This window comes from Mustela nigripes, chromosome 1 (assembly GCF_022355385.1).
Source record: "Mustela nigripes isolate SB6536 chromosome 1, MUSNIG.SB6536, whole genome shotgun sequence".
In the NCBI taxonomy this organism is placed as follows: Eukaryota; Metazoa; Chordata; class Mammalia; order Carnivora; family Mustelidae; genus Mustela; species Mustela nigripes.
Genome location: NC_081557.1, coordinates 3,197,792 through 3,219,428, shown reverse-complemented (window position 1 = coordinate 3,219,428; position 21,637 = coordinate 3,197,792). Strand labels below are relative to the sequence as shown.

Here is a 21,637-nt window from a genome sequence, read left to right as displayed (position 1 = left end):
TCAGGTGCCAGGATCCCGTGGGCACGTCGAGCCGGCTGCAGCCCCCGCCTCGGGGTCTCCCCGCCCCGTCCCTCCCCTCCCACTGCCCCTGCTCGTTGCAGGTTCGTCGGGCGTCCAGGAGACTACGTGTACATTTTCCGTTCCTTCCGGATGGAAGAGGTAAGCCTGTGCTCCGTCCTGCTTTCCCAGGTCTGTCCACACAGCGGACTCGGGGGAAGCAGACCTTCTGGACTAGTGTCTCCCTCCTCCCGGGGGGGGGAGGCAGGGGGCCCCTGCCGTTGACCGGCGGCTGGGACGGGGCTCTGATCTTATTGGGCCCGTCCATGTCGGATTACCTGAAAAGGGGAAAGTCTCTTCGGAGTCACCAAAAGAGTGACACCTGTTTCATTTTTTTTCTTTTTTTATGTAAGATCTTCTCTTTTTTGTTAAGCTGGGTTAGAGGGGATGAGACAGAACTCAACTTCAGTCTTTTACTGTGATGGAGAAATGCCCACCTTTATCCCTCTTAGTTAGTGCTGCTGACCTTTGGCTTCTGCTCAGCCACTGCAGCCACCATGGGTCTGGTTAGTGCCCTGGCCACTGGACTTGTTCCAGCAGTCTCCCCCAAACCAAGCCAGGGCTTCGAGGCCATAGGGCATCAGGTGCTGGGGACCTGGTCAGCATTTCCAACGCCTGACATAATTCAGCTTTCTGGAAGATAATCAGTGGGTCTTTTGATAAAGACCTTGTGAAATGGGGTAGAGAACATTGGGGTGGGCTTCAGGTACAGGGTGATCTGGCTGCCTGGGGCACAGACAAGAGGTCCAAGCCCCTGAGTGCCAGGCCCTGAACATCCCCAGATGTAAGCCTCACCCACAGGAACAGATGTTTGCAAAAACCCCATGAAGTGCTCCCCCATTATAAGATCCCAGTCTTTCCATAAATGATACCATATCAGATTTTAAATGGTTGGAGAGATTGGGGAAATGTCTTTGTAAATTAGAATGAAACAAAAGGCATTATTTTTTTTAATGAAACGGTGGCTCTCCAACGTGAAATCTGTGATAACAGTATAAAAAGTTTTGTTCTGGGCACATAGAGGGGTCAGCTGTGCCCCAGAGGGTCACCCAGCGTCCCTTGAGCTCCCATCACTCGGGCAAGTGAAGCTTCTGGCCCATCCTGCGCCTGCCCACACCCAGCCTCAGGCAAGGCAAGCCCAAAAAGGACAGGGACATTAGGTTCCAGAAGGGTGACCAGCCTCACAGGCCCCAGGCTGCCACAGCCGTGCAGGGCCCATGGCTAGGCCACAGTGCGTGGGACCGGACAGTGGCCTTGGCGGGGAGGAGGAGCCTCTAGATCCAGCCCCAGCCCTGCCCACTCCCTGGCAATGAGCTCCCCTCTCTGAGCCTCGTCCCAGCCCTGACAGATGTGGACAAGATGCACTGGCTTCCGGGGACCGTTGGGACAAAGTACCACAGAGCAGGAGGCCTACAACAGAAATGTATTCGTATGGTTCTAGAGGCTGGAAGTCACAAATCAAGTAGCCAGGGCTGCGCTCCCTCTGAGAGCCAGGGGCAGGTTCCTCGGGGCTCACCCCTGGCATCTGGGGGCTGCGGCCTCCTGGGCCTGCCTTGCTTCTGGCCAGGGCACTCCAGTCTCTGCCTCTGTGTTCACACGGCCTTCATTTCTCTGTGTTTTCTCTTCTTATAAGGACCCCGGTCACTGCCTTAGGGTCCCCTTGCTCCAGGGTGACCGTGTCTTAACTCGGTCACATCCGCGAAGACCCTTTTCCAACCAAGGCCACGTTCTGTGGTTCTGGGGGTCAGCACGGAGACCTGCATTTGTGGAGAACACACGTGACCCACAGCAGCAGGGCTAAGCTCCCCTCGCTGCGGGGGGCTGCGGTCCTCCCTCTGGGGTCCACGACGGCGGGGGTGGCTGTGACACATCTGCCCTCTGTCCCACAGTGTGCCCCGGGGGGCTGCCTGATGGAGCTCTGTATCCAGCTCAGCATTATCATGCTGGGCAAACAGCTCATCCAGAACAATCTGTTTGAGATTGGCATCCCGTGAGTAACGTCTGGCCTCGGGTGCGAGCAGAGCGGGGTCGGGGGGAGGCCTTGGGGTCCCCTGAAGGCTCCCATGGTGGTCGGGGGGCATGTGAGGTGGGACCTGGGCCAGGACAGGGTGCCGGGGGTGGGGACGGGGTTGGAGGTGAGGACAGGAGGGGAGGCAGGGCACAGCCACCCCGTGGTGGACAAGGAGAGGGGTCCTGACAGGTACCCTCAGACTCGTGGGCCGGCCCCCTGGGCTTGGCTTCCAGAGCGCCTCGAGGCCCTGCTTCCTGACCTTCGAGAAGTGTGTCCCGAGGTGCCTCCAGGGCAGCCGGCCCGCCGGAATCCGGGCGTTCCGGATGATTCTCCGCACTCCCCTCCCCGCCCCCACCCATGGCGTCTGCGTGGGCATCGCGGACCCCTGACCCCGTGGTCCCCCCTGCACCTGCTTCCTTATGTCGAAAACCAAACGATGGCCCTTGACCCCGCCTCCGTGGGGGGGGTTGTGTGCACGGCCCAGGATGTCCTCGACCGAGGGGTCCCGGCTCCGAGAACAGGAGACCCAGCTTGCGGGTGACGGGCCCCAGCACCTGTGTCGCCGGGCCCGCAGCTGAAGTGACGCCGCCATGTCTCCCTCAGGAAAATGAAGAAGTTCATCCGGTACCTGCGGCTGAGACGCCAGAGTCCCCCCGACCACGACCCGTACGTGAAGCGGAGGCAGCGCTACGAGGAGGACTATACGCTGGAGCCCTTCGCGGGCCTCACGCCCGAGTACATGGAGATGAGTGAGTGTGGCGCGGGGCTCCCATCCCCGGGGGGCAGGAGCGGGCCTCACGCCCGAGTAGATGGAGACGAGTGAGTGTGGCACGGGGCTCCCGTCCTTGGGGGGCACCGAGCCGGAGCACAGGAGATACCCACGGATGGAGCCCTGGCACCAGCAGCGGTGTCCCAGGACAGGACGATGCCCAGAGCTGGCCCTAACTCCCAGCGGGGGGCACCAGGGAGGGGGAGAGAGGGCACACGCAGCTCGCACAGCCACCTGGAGCCCCCCAATCCCACCTGCGCCTTCTCCTCGCCTCCTCCCACCATTCCAGCCCCACTGGCCTCCTGGCTGTTACCCAAACATCCAGAGCTCGTGCCTACCACAGGGCCTTTGCACTAGCCATGCCCTGTCAAATGCTCTCCCCTTAATACCTGCATGATTCATCCTCTCCCTTTTTCTAGGGCTGTGGTCAGGATGTCCTCCACTAGAGGGGTCTTCCTGACTGCTGGGTTCAGAAGGGCAGCCCCTCCCCTGCACCACTGTGACCCTCTGCCTCTCCCCATGCTCTGGTTCTTGTCACCAGCATGCACTCTAGCTTTACCTCCGCCTCCCAGCAGAATGATGGAAGTTCTGTTTTCTCCCCTGCCAAACCCCCGACTCCGGAACAGATGAGCTGTATCGCTGGCACTCCGTGCATGTTTCCTGAGTGAACAGACCAGGAAAGGAGGCCAGGATGGCCCCTGCGGAGGGGTCCCAAGTGTAGGCCCCCAGCCACCGTGGGCAGCACATTTTAAATGCTAGTTTTGGGGCCCACCCCTGGTCTGTGCAGGGTGTGACCTGGGACCTTGCATTTCTACCAAGTACTTGAGCAAACCCCAGTTTTGAGGGATAGCCTGCCCCAAAAGGCCTCTCTCCGTAAAAGTCACACCCAGTGTCCCCATGATCATTCAAGAAGCACCTTGCGCTGACTCAGAAGGAAAAGAACTTTCAGACTTTAAAAACTGGAAATAACGTCATGTTCAGATGACCTTGTCTGTTTTCTCTTGGAACGAAATCCAAGGTGAACCGGAGGCAGGCAGGCAGCTCCCTCACCCCGTGGGCCGCCGTGGACCCTCGTGGGCCTGCTTCTTCCCTGGCTGTCGGGTCTCAGTGTCCCAGGGGTCCAGGAGCAAGGCCACCCCTGCCTGCCTGAGGCCAGTGGGGAGGCAAACCCCAGGAAGAACAACCTGGCGCCGCAGGCAGACAGAGGCTCCCCCAGAGTTTAATTTCTGCAGTGGCTAGAAGTTGCATCCCACGTCCCTGTTGGGCGTGGTGGGTCTCCTGGGGTGGGAGCCGCCCACCCGGGGACCCACGTAGTACCCCACCACTCAGAACGCTCTGCCACGGCCACTGCTGGCCTCCTGCTCGCGGACCGACTCTTCTGGGTGCCTGGAGCACACAGTGCCTGAGACTGGACGGGGGCAGCGGGGAGGGCGCGGGGCCCAGCCATCTCCAGCTCCCCTCCCTGCTTCTCGGCCGTCCAAGCAGCAGCAGGCAGCCTCACTCAGGAGCGACGACCCCACAGCCTCAGGCTCGGCGGCCCACCTGGAGCCCACAGCCCAGCTGATCCGAAGGCTCCATCCCGCCAGAGCCGCCTACAGACACGCCTGTCCATGGAAGGATCCCGTGGAGGCCCATGGGGCGAATGAGAAGCCAGCAGCCCCAGTCCCTGACGGAGGCTCCCGCGGAGCCCCCCACCGGTGGCTCTAACAATGGCCACTCTCAGCCTGCCGGGCCCACGGTGACGCTCTGCCGGCTTCCGTGTTCACCGGCTGGCAGGCCGCGAGAGCCCTGGGACAGGCTGTACGGTTCCTGAGCCAGCCTCCCCCACGCTGCGGCCTTTCCCTGATCTCGCCCAGGAGCCCGGCTCTGTGCCGGCCACAGCATCCGAGGTCCAAGCCCCAGGGCCAGTGATGAGGACGGGCCGAGAGGGGCCAGACTGTCCTGGACAGTGGGCCCCGCCCAGCTCCCCGAGGCCTGACGGAAGGAGACAGTGGGGGCTCTTGGACACTCAGTGATACTGTCAAGGCCCCCAGGTCCCAGGAACCCCCAGCCACGGGGCATTGGGGCTGCACCCGAGGCCCTTGCCAGCCCCACCTGGGTGACCAAGGCCGGGTTTTCGTGCTCACGGGGGCCTTTTCCCCGTCACTGATGATTGTCGGAGCTTAGACGTGAGACAGTGACTGCAGGCTCCTTACACACGAGCCCACATTGGGGGCCAGAGCAAAATTTGGGATGCTCCCCACAGCCCCCTCCTGGCCCAGGGTCACCTGGGGTTGTGGCGGGAGTGTTCCCAGGTCCCCCCGTATGCAGGTACGGGGGCATGTCAGGGGCAGGGAGCCAGCCAGACCCTGCCCCCCCGTATGTCCAGTTGTGATGCCCGCCGTGGGGGCCCGCCGTGGGGGGGCGGGGCCCACCGTGGTGCACGCGGCGCAGTGCGCTGACCGTCCCTCTCCCCTTGCAGTCATCCAGTTTGGTTTTGTCACCTTATTCGTGGCGTCCTTCCCCCTGGCCCCGCTGTTCGCGCTGCTGAATAACATCATCGAGATCCGCCTGGACGCCAAAAAGTTCGTCACTGAGCTGCGAAGGCCGGTGGCCGTCAGAGCCAAAGACATCGGTGAGTGACTCTCGGGAGCTGGTTCTGGGCACATGCCGGGTTGGGGAGGGGGTCCTGCTCCCCAGAGCGCGACCCAGAGTGGGCAGACTGGGGTCTGGCCACGGGGTCCCCACGGGCTCCAGGATGGAGCTTGGGGGGCTCAGCGTGGGGGACGTGGGACTTCCTCTGCACGCCCACCCCAACGTCTCAGCTCCTGAGAGAACATTCCGGAAAGCATCAGTGCATGGGGTGTCTGAATATCTCGACACCCAGCTGTACTCAGAGGACCCCCAGGTGCGTGCATGAGGTCCTCAGCGCCCCGCCCTCCTGCTCATGGCCCAGAGCACAGACGGAGCAGACGGGCAGGAAGCTCGTGTTCGGGGCTGAGTGCGCCTCTCCACGAAGGGTGTCTTGTAGTCATTCAACGTGCACAAACAGGAAAGGGAGGAGGAAGGGGCCCTTCCAGCAGCACAGGAATTGCTCTGTAGGGCTTGCCCGGAGGATCAGGCCAGAGAAAGCTCTGACCCGGTGCCGGTGAGGGCTCCCTCCTTGTGGCGCACGGGGAGGCAGCGGTGGAGGGATGGTGCGCTTTTGGGGAGCGGGACACCTATCGCTCAGGGAGTCAGAGGGGTCACCAGCGAAAAAGATCATCTCAAAATGAGTCAACTTCACTCAACCAGGACCCAGTTTTCAAGGGGCATGCAGGGCAGGCATCCCCTTGCTGGAAGGCGGCAGCAGCTTCTCCAGCCTTTGGCACTGGGCTCGTCCCTGTCACAAAGGCCCCTCGGCCATTCCATCCTGCCTGGGTCTGTGGGGCCCCTCGGTCCACGCCCGCCCTGGCCCCTGGTGGCAGCATGGCTGGGCCTGCTGCTCTCCCAGGTCGCACTGTCCCAAGTGCCATTCATGCACTCACGTGTGGCCACGTGTCACATGTGTCGGTCATTCTGTCTGGTTCACTGCAGCCCACGTTGGCACCGTGACATTCGTGGGGACTCCTTCAGGGCCCAGCTCTGGGACAGGCCGGGGAACCTTGGTGTTCTGTAGGGAGGGGCGCCAGCCAGAGCCGGGGCTCAAATCTTGAGGTGCATCTGTCACGGTGTGTCTGTCACCTGTCTGGACGTCCCAGGCAATGGGCAGAGACTCTGCAAACAGATGCTCTCCAGGCTGCACTTTCCTGGCAGATTTCACGTGTGATTTTAAGAGGCTTTGAAAGAACTAACTGCCTTTCTGAAGTCCCTTCTGGCTTCCAGGCGCCTGATTCCGCCGCAGCCCTGGCTGTGGGGTGAGTCCCTTGCCCCGCACGCCACAGCCCTGGCTTTGCTGCTGCTCCGGGTCCGAGCTCAGCTCGGGGGTTCCGTGCGTGGCCAGAATAAAGGCCGTGGTCTCCGTGGACCACAAGGGCACCGTTCTCGCCCAGTGCACTGAATTTGGGCCCCAGGCTGCATTCCCAAGTCCCCTCCCCAGATGAAGGTGACATTGTCCCCAGGGTTCCTATGAGTGGTGCGTGGACTTGATCACTTCTTGGGGCTTTCGGCATCGGGTCCTCCCAGGGACCTCTAAAGGAGGCCTGGGCAGATCCTCGGTCCCCATTTCCCAATGGGGAGACCAAGGCCAGGTGGTCACCAACGCGGAGCTGGGACTGGAGACCCTACGCCCCCCCCGCCCCCCACCCCCGGGCCTCCCACTCCTGCAGCAACCCCGCGAGCAGACAGTTTGCCCAGGGAAAGCTTACGTTGTACCAAGGCCCCAAAGGAAAGGGTGGACAGGGCAGCCGGCCAAGGCACTCCCTGGACAGCCCTTGGGGATTCTGGAGCCCTGTGCCCAGTGTTAGTAAAGACGGGAGTGCGGCCTCCTGGCTGTCACTTCTCCCTGACAAAGGCCTGATTCTCAGGCTCCCAGAGGCCCCAGGCGAGGCCGGGGTGGCCATGTTTGCCTTGGCAGAGCCCCACTTCCCCTGCGGCCTCGTCCTCAAGCCTGCAAACCTAGCAGGTGAACGGGAGCGCCCTGGCCACCTCCCGGGCCCTCCCTGCCTGTCCCTGGCGTGGTCCCTCCCCCACCGGCCAAGGCTGGGAGGCGGGTGTCTGCCTGTTTTATGCCCGCGGCCCCCCTTCTCTCCCTGTTCTCATGGGTCAGCCGCTCACTTCCCGGTTCCTGCCTGCTCGACTGGAGGCATAATCTGCCCTTCTTCCCCTGTAACCTTTCCCTGAACAAGCCTTTGTATTCCTCCTGTGATCCGTGTGGGCCCCAAGGGGACGCCGGGCCCCGGTGGCCCCCACGGCCTGCACCCAGGGCGCCAGGGGTGGCCGGGGGAGGCTCTGGCTGGGAGGGCAGGCTGGGTGAGTCACGGTGGGGACCCCGCACCCTGCCAGTGGGAAGCCGGCTCCAGCCTCCGGCCCTGACCTTTGACAGCGGACGAACGGGCTTCTTGTTCCCACGTGTTCTCGCCAAGCCTTTCCCGTGAGCGGCCCCTGCCTGCGTTCGGCTCCGGGCATGGTCCGGAGCGTCGGAATACCTCCCTGTCTCATCCTTGGAAATGGGCTGTGGCGTCCCTAGACAGCAGGGACACCCTGGAGTATGTCCCTCCCCGCTTGGAGATTGTCCTGCAGGGAGCCTGAAGGTTTTCTTTCTGTACCTGGAGATCACTGGAGCGTGGTGTGCTCTGCGGCGTGCGTCCCGATAACACAGAAGGGGGGCCAAGGCTCCCAGAGGGGCTGAGCCCCAGGGCCAGGGCGGGCATCCTGGTTAGGCATTTTTTGTACAAGACCCTAGGATTCTGGTGTGGGGTCCGACGGGACCTCGGGCCTGGACGTAGAGATGCCCTGGGGCCTGTACGGTGGGCTCCGTCCTGGGCTCCAAGAAGCTCTCCAGCCCACCCTGCATCCCAACCTGGTCACTCCCACACCCCCTCCCTCCACCCGCTGGCCTGTCCCTGGGCAGTGAGGCCAAGACCCATTTCCTTTCCTCGGGCCGCCGCCTCCCCTAGGAGCCCCCTGCCCCGGACGCTTCACCTTCACCGGGCTCTCACCCAGGCCCCAGCGCCCGGTCTTGGAGGTCGCAAACCCAGACCCCGCGGGGCCAGGCTGAGGCCCGGTGGGTGAGTGAGTGCGGGGAGGGGAGAACAGAGCCGCAGTGCATGGCCCGGCCTGGAGGGGGCGCCACCGTAGCCAACGAAACAGGCCGCCCTTTGGGATAGAGGCTCGTTCCGAAGCAGCGGCAAGTCCAGACTTTTCAAAAAATGCACCATCGTGGTCTGTAAACACCAGTCAGCGTTGTCAAGCAGCACGCACGTGAGCAGGACGAAACAGCCATGTGCCCGGCCGGGGCCCAAGGACCGCCATCTAGCAGCCAGGGCCCGGGAAGGGCTGTCTATGCTCTTCCAGTCACTCAGCAAACGTCGGCGCAGCAGCGCCGAGCGCCAGCAGCCAGACGGCGCACGCGAGGCCCGGGAGAGAAGCCGGGATGTGCGGTACACAGCCTCCCCGGGCGCCAGGTGCAGAGGGGCTCCCGGTGCCGAGCGGCTCCCGGTGCCGAGCGGCCCGGCGGGAAGCCCGGAAGCCTGACCTCGTCCGGAAGTGTCTCCCCTGCGAGGACCGTTCCCTCCGCTGCATCCCTCCTGGCACTCCTGAGGGGAGCCCGACGGGGCGGCCTGGTACCAGCGCGTGGGCGCGTGTTCCAGCAGGAAGGAGGCTTGAGAACCACTGCTCTCGTGGAGAGACGCACAGAACCCGGGACGTCTCCTCACGGCTCCGGTGGCGCTCCCCATGGGGCAGGAGGCAGGCCCTCTTTGCTTCCCGCAGGGGCCCTCAGATAAGGCCCTCGCTGGGCCCTGCTGGCCTCATTCTGCTGGGGAGGCCAGTGGAGGACCGCGTGTCTGTCTGGGGAGCCCCCTGCTCCCCGGGCATTGGGGGCAGTGCTAGGCCCCGAGGTGGCAGAAACGGGGGGCACACAGACAGGAAGTGTCCTGCGCCTCATGGCCCATGTCATTATGCTCAGGTCATGACCCCAGCGTCCCCCTCCCAGGGCCCTGGCGTTGCTCTTGGACCTGGACATACATTTAGGGACCCGTCCCTGAATTCAGTCTCCCGGTCCCAGAGCAACGGTGCAGGACACAGAAGCCTCCCGGGCTTGGTCTCCACTCCTGTGTGGACCGTTTGGGGCAGGAACCGCAACCAGATGGAATCTTTGTCCCTCTGGGGACTTCGTCTAAGGTTTCGGGTTCAGGGGAGGGGCTGCAGAACCGCTCAGGGAGCAGGTGATTCGAAGCGCCCCTTGGAGAAGCGACAGTTTGGCTCTGAACACCTGCGGAGCCGGGAGCGGCCGAGGCGCTGTCATCAGCCGGGATCCCCTCCCCCCGAGCCCTAGAACGTCGGCTCAATCCACGCATCTGACCACCGGGGAGAGGACCAGGCTGGCCCCGCTCACCTGCTAGCCCGGGGTCCGGACAGCCTCGGGCTGAGCCGGCCCGACACTGTGCTTCTCTTTCCCCCCAGGAATCTGGTACAATATTCTCAGAGGCGTTGGGAAACTGGCTGTCATCATCAACGTAAGTGACATGGGGGGGCCTCTGCTGCCCAGGAGCGCCCACTGGGTGGCCACAGAGCTGGACGCCCCTCCCGGGGAAGCCACGTGGGGTCTCTGTCTCCTGCTTCAGTGCCGCCCAGACTGGTGGAAGCATCTCCTGTTCAGACACGTCCCTTGGTCATACGGAGGGGTTGGGACGAACTGTGGGTGGGAACAACACCTTGTCCTTGACCTTCTTATATAACCTTGAATTCTCTGCCACGCCCACCCTGGCGCCTAAGTCCGCTCCCTCCCCAGAGTCCTGAGGATACGAGACACAGAGAGAGAGAGAGAGAGACTCCTCTTTAGCAATCATTCTGCTCTTATTTTTAGAGGTTACCTTTATCGTTTTATGTGAAATACGTGCCTGTTCTTTAAAGGCTCAGGAAATGCAGAAACACGGAGATGAGGGGCAGAAGCCCGCCAGCCTCCTCTTGCACACGCGTAATTTGCTGAGGACTTTGCTCCCCGGGCCGCCCCCCTCCTCAGCCCCTTGTCCACACACTCCTGCCACACATGCCGCCCGCCCAGCCTCTCCTGCCCCTGCCCTGCCCCTGCAGGTTAGGAGGGCAGGGGCCACTCTGTCACGAGAGCCAGCCCACTGCCTGCCCTGCGGCCACCCATCCAGGTCTGCGTGGCTCTTCCAAGGCCTGGATGTCCCTGGGCTTAGCGGTCTAGGGGTCGCTCGCACATGCTTCAAAGCCAAGGCTGATCCCCAGCTGTGAGAACAAATGTCAGACAGCCTCGGAGTCCACGGTGCCCCCAGCCTGTGACCCCCACCCCTCCGCCTGCCGGCTGAGCCCCAGCCCCCAGAAGCTGACTTCCGCACACGGGCCGCCGCTCCCAGGAGCAGACACAGCCTGGGCCTGTGGGTCTGGGGACTGGCCCCCACAGCACAGGAGGTGACACTCGGCCCCAAAGAAGAGACTCTCAGAGCCCTGGGACACTGCGTCCCCTGCCGGGGGCAGCCCCCCGCCCAGTCCAGGCTCTGGAACCCCTGTTAAAAGGCCGCGATGGGCAGAGCGTGCACACTAGGCAGCGACAGCCCCTCCTCCTGACCTGGGCTGGTGGGCGCAGAGCTCCAAGGCAGTAGCGCACATTTTGATGGGGGAGGGGGTGAGCTGGGAACGGGGTACAGCCGTGTGGAGCGCAGGGGTGATGTGAGCAGCTGGAAACCAGCTGGACCTCTCATGGGAACAGCCAGCAACAGCAGTAATGGCAGCTAGCATTTCTCGAGCCTCTAGAATATTCCAGGCCCTTCTACACTCTACGCACATCCACCCCTTGTGCACACACAGCCTTCAGGGAAGGGACTGTCCTTGCCCGTCGTACAGGTGAGACAGCTGAGGCACAGAGAGGTCAGCCGACCTACCCAACACCACACCACCAGAAAGCGGCAGGGCTGGACCTTACCCCAGGCAGCCAGGCTTCCCGTCCCTGCTCTGGTGTTGACAGCACACCGGATGTCCCCAGAGATGGCTCTGGGATAGGATGATTGGAGTCCGAACCTCACTGTTCACTAAGTTCTTTCCACTCCCGCATACCCTCTCAAGTACGCCAGGAAGGGGAGGCACACAGAGCACAGAGAGGTTAGGTGATGTGGCCGAGGCCACACAGCCAGTGAGAGGCTGCACTTTTCCCCCTGCCTTCCTGCTCAGGGATGTCCTGTTCCCTGCACCCAGGCCCCCTTGCCGACTCATGGGCAAAGTGTCACATGTCCCCACCCCAGGGCCAAGGCCACCCTGGCTCCCTCGGGGCATGTCCCTCTCCCACACCCAGCCGTGGGTCTGCACTCACCACCCTGTCCCCGGCCCAGGCGTTCGTCATCTCCTTCACGTCCGACTTCATCCCGCGCCTGGTATACCTCTACATGTACAGCCAGAACGGGACCATGCACGGCTTCGTCAACCACACCCTCTCCTCCTTCAACGTCAGTGACTTCCAGAACGGCACGGCCCCCAATGACCCCCTGGACCTGGGCTATGAGGTGCAGATCTGCAGGTATGGCTCTCAGCGTTTCTTTCCGAAAGACACATGTGGTGGGTTTCTGGGGAAACCCTAGTTCAAGCAAGGATTCTTTTAGGGGCAAGTCATAGAATATCTCACGCTTGCTTCAAGGGAAAACAAACAAACAAACAAAAGCCAGGGTGGCCAGTGGGAACTCATTTAGGAATTCCTTTCTTTAAGAAGGCAAGGATGGCTTCAGGCATGGCTGGATCCAGGCCTAGAGTTTGCGGTCAGGACCTGCTCTGGTGCGGCCTCCCAGCTTTGCCTTCCCCCGTGGTTGTGTTGTGTTTGGGTGGACAGTGAAGACACTCTGTCACCTCAGCCACGTCTGAAGGCTCGGAACGTCTTTCTCAATAGTCAGCAGAAGTCGCGGTTCTCACTGCCTGCAGTGGATCACATGCCTGTCCCTAAATAAAGCGCTGTTGGCAGGGGGTAGGGGCTAGAGCTGGGGCGTGTGCCAGGATGTGGGGTCATGCTTAGAGAATGAAGAGGTCCTCAGGAAACTGGGGTGCTCTGACTCGGGGAGGAGGTACTGGATGCTGGGCAGGCCAGCAGAGAGGGCCAGACCTGTGGGGCCCCACCTGCTGGCCAGATGCATGGGGTACGCAGAAAGCCCCCCAGGAAAGATGGAGGAGGGGCAGGGCGTGGGGGGCAGAGCTGAGACCTGGCCATTCCCTGGGCCCCTACTACATGCGCCAGCCTGGGTTGGGGTCCGGGGACCCGGGACTGGCACGGTCCCTGCTATCCAGGGACCTTGGCCCAGATCAGCGTAAAGGCGGGGATCATAGTTGGAAGCCCAGGTGAAGGGTAGACGCAGTGGGGTCACTCCGGCGTCAGGACAGCGTGGGCAAAAGCGCTGAGGAGGGAATTTGCGGGAGCTGTTCCAGCCCAGCTGAGGTTCAGGACGCAGAAGAGCTCAGGGACCAAAATACGCCTCCCAGAGCCCATGCGGTGAAGTGCGGTCCCTCTGGCTCAGGGAGGCCTGCTGGCTCCTCCTCGGCACGTGGTTCCCTGAGGCTGGCTGGTATATCTCTGTCACCTTGACTGAGGAAAGGGGAGAGGGGGCACCTGCTAGTGTCTAGGGTACTAAGCAACCAGAAGCAGCTTGCAGTACAAGACGGTCCCAAGAAATGGAAAACAGCCCGCCTTCCGGAGCCGTGGGGAAGAGGGAAGCGGGCGTCCGGCTCGGGTGCTCCCCACAGCACTGCACACAGCAGGCATCCCTGCGGAACCGGAGCCACTCCAGTGCAAGGACACGGCGTTCTCTTCTGTGTCAGGGCGGGGACGGCACCTGCTCTGGGCCCAGGTGCAGCGGGGGGGAAGGAACGAGTTAGAGCCGCGTCTGCCAGCTAGATAGGGTGCGTGACCCAGCAAGGCCCGTGCGCCAACCCGGCTCCAGCTTCCCGGATCCCACCTGCCCACACACTTCCACGTGCACCTAAATGGGCCCAAAAATCACTCCGGTGTGGTCACCTCGGAAAGGGGACAGCCTGGGAGCCGGAAGTGCAGAGAAGGGACCCGCAGACACCCTCCCCCATCCTTCAGCAGACGCACACTCCAAGCTGGCGCAGACAGGCGGCCCCCCCAGCCCCGGGCTTCTGCGCCAGACCCCCTCTCCTTCCGCGGCCCCAACACTGCCCCTGCATCGTCTCGACGGTTCGGGCTAAATGTACACACTTGACCTACTTTGCTAAAAATCCATTTTGGAGGATGAATAATTACAAGCAAAGAAGACAGGAGATGTGTGGTCCTCTTACTAGAAATTTCCTCTGGAATGTCAGCACTGGTATTTACACGGTTAGCCTCGGTTTCCAAGAGCCGGACGTTGGGTCCCAGACTTCGGCTAAGGAAGCAGCTCCATCTCCATCCCATGCATCAGCCCAGGGTCCTGGCCATGTGGGGGAGAGACCAGGCTCCCAGCCAAGACCCATTTATAAGCGTCTTGCAGCTTTCACCCCCGCGGAGTCGGAAGACCACGGATCAGACCATCCCGCTCCCTGGAATTCGGGCTCCAGCCAGGCCCTCCCCCATCCATTGGCCAAGATCCGGCAGCGCAGGTCTCTGAGCTCTGGGCCCTCACCAGCTGCGCCCACGCAAGGTGCCTCTCACAGGACTTGGTGGCGGGAGACGCAGCACCCGGCCCAGCCTGGGGCCATGGGTGTGGGGAGAGGCAGAGCACCGCTGAGCTCCAGTCGTGGCTGGCTACCGTTTACGTCTATGCTGAGGCAGGCCTTCTCTCCTCTAATCCCCGGAGCACCCCCGGAGAGGGCGTTATGACCCTCCCCAGGGGCACGGGCAGGTTGGGTACCGGAGCTAAGCAAGGAAAACGTTAGATCATCTCTGATCGAGGTCAGTGCAGGTGGTGGGTGGACAGGCCCGCTCTGGACAGGCCTAAGCGGGCTTTGAGGGATGCCTAGGAGTCTGCCAGTGCAGACTGGCATATTTCCTCGCGTCCCAGTGCAGCTGGCCATGAGCACAGAAAGCAAAGGGAGGAGCGAGTGTTCATGGCGTCTGACACTGGGAGAGCAGGGGCTGCCTGTTCCCATCACAGAGCAGGTTGGACAAGTCCTATGTCACTCTGCCGCTGGTACCCAGATAGGATCGTTCCCAGAGAGATCGATCCTATCTCTGGTCTGGCAGCTTAGCACCCAGTAGCTCCTCAGAGGCTCCCATCCAGCTCCCTCCACAAGTAAGGTTCTGTGGGCGAGGGGCCCTCTCTGTTGTGTGTTCCTGAATGAGCTCCCTTGAAATGGGGGCTGGAAGATAATAGCTACTCACTAAACGCTTCTCCTGTGACTGAGAGGATGCCAGACCGAGGCCCAGAGAGGCTGAGCCACTGCGCAAGAACACCCAGCAAGGTGCTCACTGTTCTGGGGTCAGGCTAGGGCTGTGACCGCAGAGCCAGATGACCCCTCTTCTGGTCCCCCCACCACTGGACCTCAGCGACCAGCGGGGATGAACTACCGCCCCAACCCCGGAAACTGCCCCTGCCTCAAGCTTATTCTAATGGCTTTGGGGAGCTTTCTCCTGCATAACACAGGATCAGCCCCATTAAAGCCAATAGCATCCCCCGGAATTCGGGGCACAGTCAGAGGGCCTGTGAAGAGACAGGACCCCGCTTGTCATCCTTGCCCTGCTCCCACAGACTGGTCATCTCAGGACCTCTGAGGAGGGGACAGGGACGGGGCACTCTGGAGGGGGACAGTGTACGCTGGCAGGGCAGTGGACAGGCAAGCAAAGAAGACGGCTTTCCATAGAGCGAGAGTCAGTGGGAGGTCCCCGGGGGGGGGTCTGCCCCCGCGGGAAGTCCGTGGGCAGCGTCCACGCGGACACGTCAGGGGGCGGCGCGGAGCATCATGTGTGGATAAGGAGGGAAGAGCCGGGAGGCTGCAGCGGGAAGAGGGGAAGGAGGCCGGGGGAGGCTTTCTTGCTGCGAGCTCAGGGACGTGGGGCGCCGGGAATGATCCCTGCTTCTGCTTGAAGACCCCCAACCCCTGGCGGATTCCTGCCCTTCTCTGCAGGTACAAAGACTACCGGGAGCCCCCGTGGTCAGAGCACAAGTACGACATCTCCAAGGACTTCTGGGCCGTGCTGGCGGCCCGGCTGGCTTTCGTCATCGTCTTCCAGGTGCGGCAGGCCCTCGTTTCCGGGAGGTTTGAGAAGCGGGCACTGCGGAAGCACTCTGAGCCCAGAACGGGGTCAGAAGGCAGGAGACGGCCCGTGCCGGGGGCGTTGGGAGCCTTAGAGGCCTGGCGACCCTGGGCCCTGTGCCGGGACAGGTCCTAGGAGGACAGAGGGAGGCCTGGGCCAGCACCAGCAGTGGGATTTGGACCTCTCTGGGGGAAGGCAGGCCTAGTTACATACGAGGGAGGGGTCTTTACTGAAGGAGACAGGGAGGAAGGGAGACCCAGCTTGGTTCTCACCACCTCTGTGGCTGGAGACAACCCGAGGACAGGACCAGTACAGGCAGGAGGACTCCAGCCGACTCCAGCCCCCAGCCAGGGACCAGAGCACCCAGCCTCACCTGGTCTCTGGGGAGGGGACAACAAATAACTCAGAGGCCAAAGTGATTCCCAAGGGACAGGACCCAATCCTGGGGAGCAGGTTGCTGTCTGCAGCAGCTATGGTCCCAGAGCTGGGGAAGCACTCCTTAACCACATGGGCCCAGTCAAAGTCCCTTCTACTCAGGCACCTCTTGCACCTGGAATCCTAGGGACTGAGTTCAAGCCCCCACGCAGCCCTTTACAGAGAGTGTGGCTGCTAGTGGGACTTCCACCCCTCTGCTGCCTCGCCTGTCAGCTTTCCATAACACTCTGCAAACAAGTATCTGCAAACAAGTGTCTGGAAACAAGTGTCTGGGGCTGAGTTTACCAGAAGCAGAGCCTGAGACAAGGATTCGGTGCAAGTGGGTTATCCCAGCACACACCCAGGCCCACCTGGATGCAAGAGAACCCCTTTGGTCTGCCCATGTTGGTTGGGCATGGGCCGTAGTCTGTTCAGACCAAGAAAAGCCAGGCGGGAGGGGGTTCCCTAGAAAGAAGGCAGCTGTGAGCCTCAATAGCCACAGCTGGGGGCTGGGAGCACCACCAGGAGAAGCGGTCTGGGAGGCACCAGCACAGCCCACCAGGTAACAAACAGCCAGATATGCTGACCAGGGATCACGGGACAGAAGTTTTAAAAATAGATTTCAGTTCTTCTGTAAAAGCTGACCATCTGCTCTCTGTGCACTAGAAATTTCTCCAGGGAGGGAGCAGACTTGCGGGGTGGCCCTGGGAGCTCTTGCAAACTGGAGAAGGGCCTGTGGCATCATCAGACACCGAGTTCCACGCGGCTTTCATGCTATTTCTATTCTATTTTCCTTAAAGCCCGATCCTTACTGTATTTGGTGATGCGTGACCAATCCAATCATCTCTTAAGCTTCCCAGCCCAGGGGGTCAGAATTATTCAGAAAGTTGCCACTTACTGAGCTCCAGTTCGTAATAGAAGTCAGCAGCGGTTTCTGGAGGGCCAGCTGGCCACTTTCCTGCCTCATTTATACCTTGGGGGGAACCGAGGCCAAGGGAGTCCAAAGTGCGCATCTCGGGTCGCAGGCTGGAGTGATGGGGTGGGCGCAGTGGACGGGGGTGGGGGGGAGGCCGGGGTGGGAGGGCGGCAGAGACAGGTGTGGTGAAAGGCAGGTACAGGGGAGGTGGGGAGCACCTCCTGCTGTCCTCCTCCCCACCCTCACACACTGACTGTCCTTCCAGAACCTGGTCATGTTCATGAGCGACTTCGTGGACTGGGTCATCCCCGACATCCCCAAGGACATCAGCCAGCAGGTGCACAAGGAGAAGGTGCTGATGGTGGAGCTGTTCATGCGGGAGGAGCAGGGAAAGCAGCAGCTGCTCGACACCTGGATGGACAAGGACCGGAAGAAAGACGAGCCGTGCAACAACCACGGCCCCAAGGCCTGCCTGGACAGCCCCGAGTACCCCGGGGGTGCCCTGTAGCTGCCCCTGGGCACCCTCCCCCAGCTGGTGGAAGACCACCTTCCGCTAGGACAACATTCTTCTGTCTTTTTTCTGTTTCTCTTCTCCTCGTTTTTGCACAAAACCATATGCAGGGAATTTTTTTATCTTTAGTATTCAAGTTTAATCAAAATGATCGCTGGGGATAGGGTGAGAACGCGCGGGAATACGGTCGCTTTGCAGAAACAGTCCTTGGGAACCTTGGGTCTCCTTTGCCATGGAAGGTGAGCAGAGGCCTCCAGAAAGCGTCTTTTCTAATCCGCCCGATGCCTTTAGAGAGAGTCGAGATGGTGTTGCAAAGCATTGGATCAACATCGTGCCGTCTAGGAGGGAGAACAGAACAACGAGGTTGACACCGGTTCCAGAAGACTCACCTACCGCCAGGTCGGAGAAGTCAGCTGGCCTTGCATCTGCTTTCTGTTAGTTCAGAAACTGAGAGACCCTCTGGCCAGAAGGAGAGGGCCTGTGAGCTCAGAAGTTACTGTTGGAGAACCTTGGGACAGCAGGTGTCCCTCGGGACAACGGGTGACCCGCACCATCAGGGTCCCCACTATCAGCCCCGCACCTGGCCCTCCACCATGAGCCAGCCTCAGAACTGTTCATCTGCTCAGGGGGACAAAAGAAGAAGAAGAAAGAAAAGCAGGGGGGCAGGAAGTGAGCAGCAAGAGAGAGGACCCCAGAGGCATTTCTAAAGACGGCTTCAGGTTCCATGAAGTCTTAAGGCATCGGGAAAACAGTCACAGCTTTAGAGTATTTATTGGGATTTTTTTTAAAAAAATCAATTTTAGGGTGGATTTGAGGGGTTTTCTCTTGCTCCAAGGTGAAGGAGTTTATTTTATTAGTTAACCAAATCCCATCGCGAGGAATTTAAAAAACACTGTTACTACCAAAGATTTTTATTAATAAAGGCTTCTATTTTGGTAATACTTCTCTATATTTTTACTTACAGGAATGTGACTGTGGGACAGTTACCATTTTAAAGCTTGTAAAAACGAGTCTCACAGATGACAAGAGTGATCTAAATTTGCAGCCATTATACTAACCAATTGCCTGAAATTTCTCGAGCTCCAAGAGAAACCTAAAAAGAAATGTCTCATCGAAGGGAGGGGAGACACAGACGCGTTCGCCGTGAATGTGCGGTGGGCGTGAGGCCGTCCCCCCCAGCCGCCAGCCCCGACCACCATCCATAGGCGCTTGCTACAGTCGTGGGGTCTGACGCTTCTAGTTTCTCTTGTACAGTAAGTAGTTGGAAGTGGGTTTTTTTGTATATAAATACTGTATTAAAAATTAGGTGATGACCAAAAATCCTTTTATGGAAACTATTCTTTTTTTGGAAAAAAAAAAAAAAGTGAATGTACGCCAGTTCACCAAGGACCGTGACTGAACCTTCCTGCAACTAAATAAATTTGGATACACGACCCCTGTCTTCACTCGAACGCCGTCCCTGTGACCTTCACTCCGGGAAGCTCGGGAGGCTGTCCCCGGAGCCTCCTGGCTGAGCTGCAAATTCGGGAGGGATCACAGGCGTCCACGTCTCTCTGTGAGTGTGCGTATGCATGCGCCTGTCTGTGCTTGCGTGTGCACGTGTGTGTACGCATGGGCTGTGTTTCCTCAGACACCTGCATGTGTGTGCCCACGCGCACGTGCCTGTGTTCATGCTGGGGTGGGCGTCGTGCTCACCCCTTCCCGCCATCCTCCTCCTCCATCCTCCAGTTCCTGCCCCGGTCCCACCAACCCAGCACGGTGGCACTTAGGAATCCACGGACCTAAAACGTCCCCGATCCTCCTGGGCACACACCTAGGGTTGCCAGTGTTTTCGTTTGGGCCAGTGGGGACACGTTTTCAAACTGCCACTTCTAATCAGCACGATCTCACGAAAGAGAGATACTTTTCACACCCAACGCCAGCAAAGCCTGGCAGCCCTGCTAGCTGGGGTCGGTCCCTAGAAACCCCTCGGGGCGGTTCTGCCTCGCGCACCTCCAGGACGAGGGAGAGCTTTGGCGCCCCCTAGTGCCCGCGTTCCTGCGTCGCCAGGAACATCTCCGCAGAGTTCAAACTCCCAGTGTCCTGGTTACCCACCGCCTAGATGTCCTCCCAAAGTTTTGGAACCGCTTCCTTAGTCCAGACATGCAGGCAGAACCCGGGGGCAGCATGGCGGGGACCACCCCTCTCCATGAGCCCTCCAAGAAGCCCGCGAGGGCCCATCTGACAGATGAGCAGCTCAGCGTGGGGAGGTAACTTGCCCGCGGACACAGGGCTGCTGAGCACCTACGCCAAGACGGGCACCCAGACCGTGTAGACATTCACTCGTGCAGTGTTCAAGCACGTAGCAGTGGACAGAGCAGACCGTTCCCTCCTCCCCAAGGGCAGAGGCTTCCTGCAGAGGGTGTGAGATGCTTAGCCAGAAAACAGACCCAGAACCAGATAGTTTCAGAGGCAGAAAGAGATGCTAATAAAGTAGAACAGAGTGTGACATGGTTGGTCCAGGAGGCCCATGGAGGCTTGAGCAACAAGGAGCCAGGATGTCGAATCCTGGAGGAAGGCAGGACAGATCAGGCAGCAGAAGAGCAGTGCAAAGGCCCTGAGGCAGCAGTGCACAGAGAGCTGACTGGAGGGGAGAGGGCGCGGAAGGAGGCAGGAGACCGGGTGGACAGGGCAGCCAGGACCAACTCACACAGGGTTCCCTGGTTACATGAAGACTTGAGGCTTGGTGGTGGATGCCATGCTGGAGCTGAGTGGTTTTAACCAGCCCAGTGATGGGATCTGAGTCACATTCTGAGGTCATGGCCGCTGTCGGGGAGACATCGCAGTTGGATGGATGGGAAACCAGAGAGGGGAGTCACAGAAATTCGGGAGGGCGATAAGGTTTGGATGAGGCTGGTGGATGTGGGCGGAGGAAGACTGACGGTGATGTCACAGAGACCTGGTATCTGGCCGTGGAAGGACCCCCCAGAGATCAGCAGGTCGGCCAGCACTGCTCTCTCAGACAGGAACGAGGCAGCCCAGGGAGGGTCAGGGCTCCATGGCAGTCACACAGCAAACCAGCGACACAACGGTCTCTCGAACCCTGACCCCATGGCCCCCAATACTGGGCATTGCTTCAGGTCCTAGAGTCGTGCCTACGCACAGAGGACAGGGATGGGCAGTGGCCTGTGGGGGAGGGGAGGCCGAGGTGGGGGTTGGAGGGCACCTGTGCTGGCATCTTCCTCGGGGATTCTGCTTCTCTCCCCAGGTGGAGGCAGCCGTGAACTCCATCCAGCCCAAGACAATCTCCATTTGATAGGTTCAGCGTTGGCCATTTTTCTTTCAGTTGACTTAATGTGTAAAAACCTGGTACATCTACATATAAACCCAGATTTGAATGTTCTCAAAAAGTCAAGCCATCTGACGACACAGGCGGCTTTCAGCAGGTCCCGTTCTCACATGTGCCTGGAGCCAATGGCGGCGGCTCTGCTTAGATGGGGCACGCGCTCTGCCGCCCGCCAAACCCCCTCCCCCCCTCCCAAGTGTGCCCACCCACTGGCTAAGGGGGAAGCTGTGACTGTGGCTCCTAGGGTCACTTGCCGTTCTGGGACCCCAGGTCCCAGTCCTGGGGTTCAGGACCAGCTGTGAGCTTCCTGGGAACAGGGTGTGTGCCTACCCCAAGGCCAGATTCAGAGCCTCTAGTCCAGGGAGCCCACCGCCCAGCCCCCACACACATTCACGTACAGGTTCCCAGGAGTCATCTGTGTGCCCCTTACAATAACCCTTTACCACAAGTGGTGTGTGTCCCCCCTACTCAGGCGACACCCATCTACCTGTTCATGCTTTGTGAGAGCCCCGGCAAAGTAAAGAAGGGCTAACTCTTGCCAGGAAACAGATCAGTAAGAAGCACCGGTACAGTGCCAGGCACAAAGGAGGCAGCAGAAAGCACCGGAAGAATGAATAAATGAGGGAGGGAGAGATGGATGGACAGGTGGGGTGGATGGGTAAATGGATGGATGGACGGATGGACGGATGGATGGATGATGGATGGACGGATGGACGGATGGATGGATGATGGATGGACGGATGGATGGACAGATGGATGGATGGACGGATGGATGGATGATGGATGGACGGATGGGTGGATGGATGGACGGATGGATGGATGG

General features: G+C 60.4%; 1 protein-coding gene across 2 annotated transcripts in view; it reads left to right on the top strand.

The window, feature by feature from the left end:
* Positions 1–18,922, top strand: part of ANO1 (anoctamin 1) — a 69,451-nt gene extending 50,529 nt beyond the window's left edge. For both annotated transcript variants that reach the window (XM_059399180.1, XM_059399172.1), the window contains 8 exons: positions 102–159; positions 1,947–2,047; positions 2,672–2,817; positions 5,299–5,451; positions 9,921–9,973; positions 11,807–11,991; positions 15,519–15,624; positions 17,244–18,922. In XM_059399180.1, the coding sequence (XP_059255163.1) occupies positions 102–159; positions 1,947–2,047; positions 2,672–2,817; positions 5,299–5,451; positions 9,921–9,973; positions 11,807–11,991; positions 15,519–15,624; positions 17,244–17,486 (1,045 nt within the window). In that variant the 3' untranslated portion in view covers positions 17,487–18,922. The remainder of the gene's footprint in view (positions 1–101; positions 160–1,946; positions 2,048–2,671; positions 2,818–5,298; positions 5,452–9,920; positions 9,974–11,806; positions 11,992–15,518; positions 15,625–17,243) is intronic.
* Positions 18,923–21,637: the final 2,715 nt, after the last annotated feature.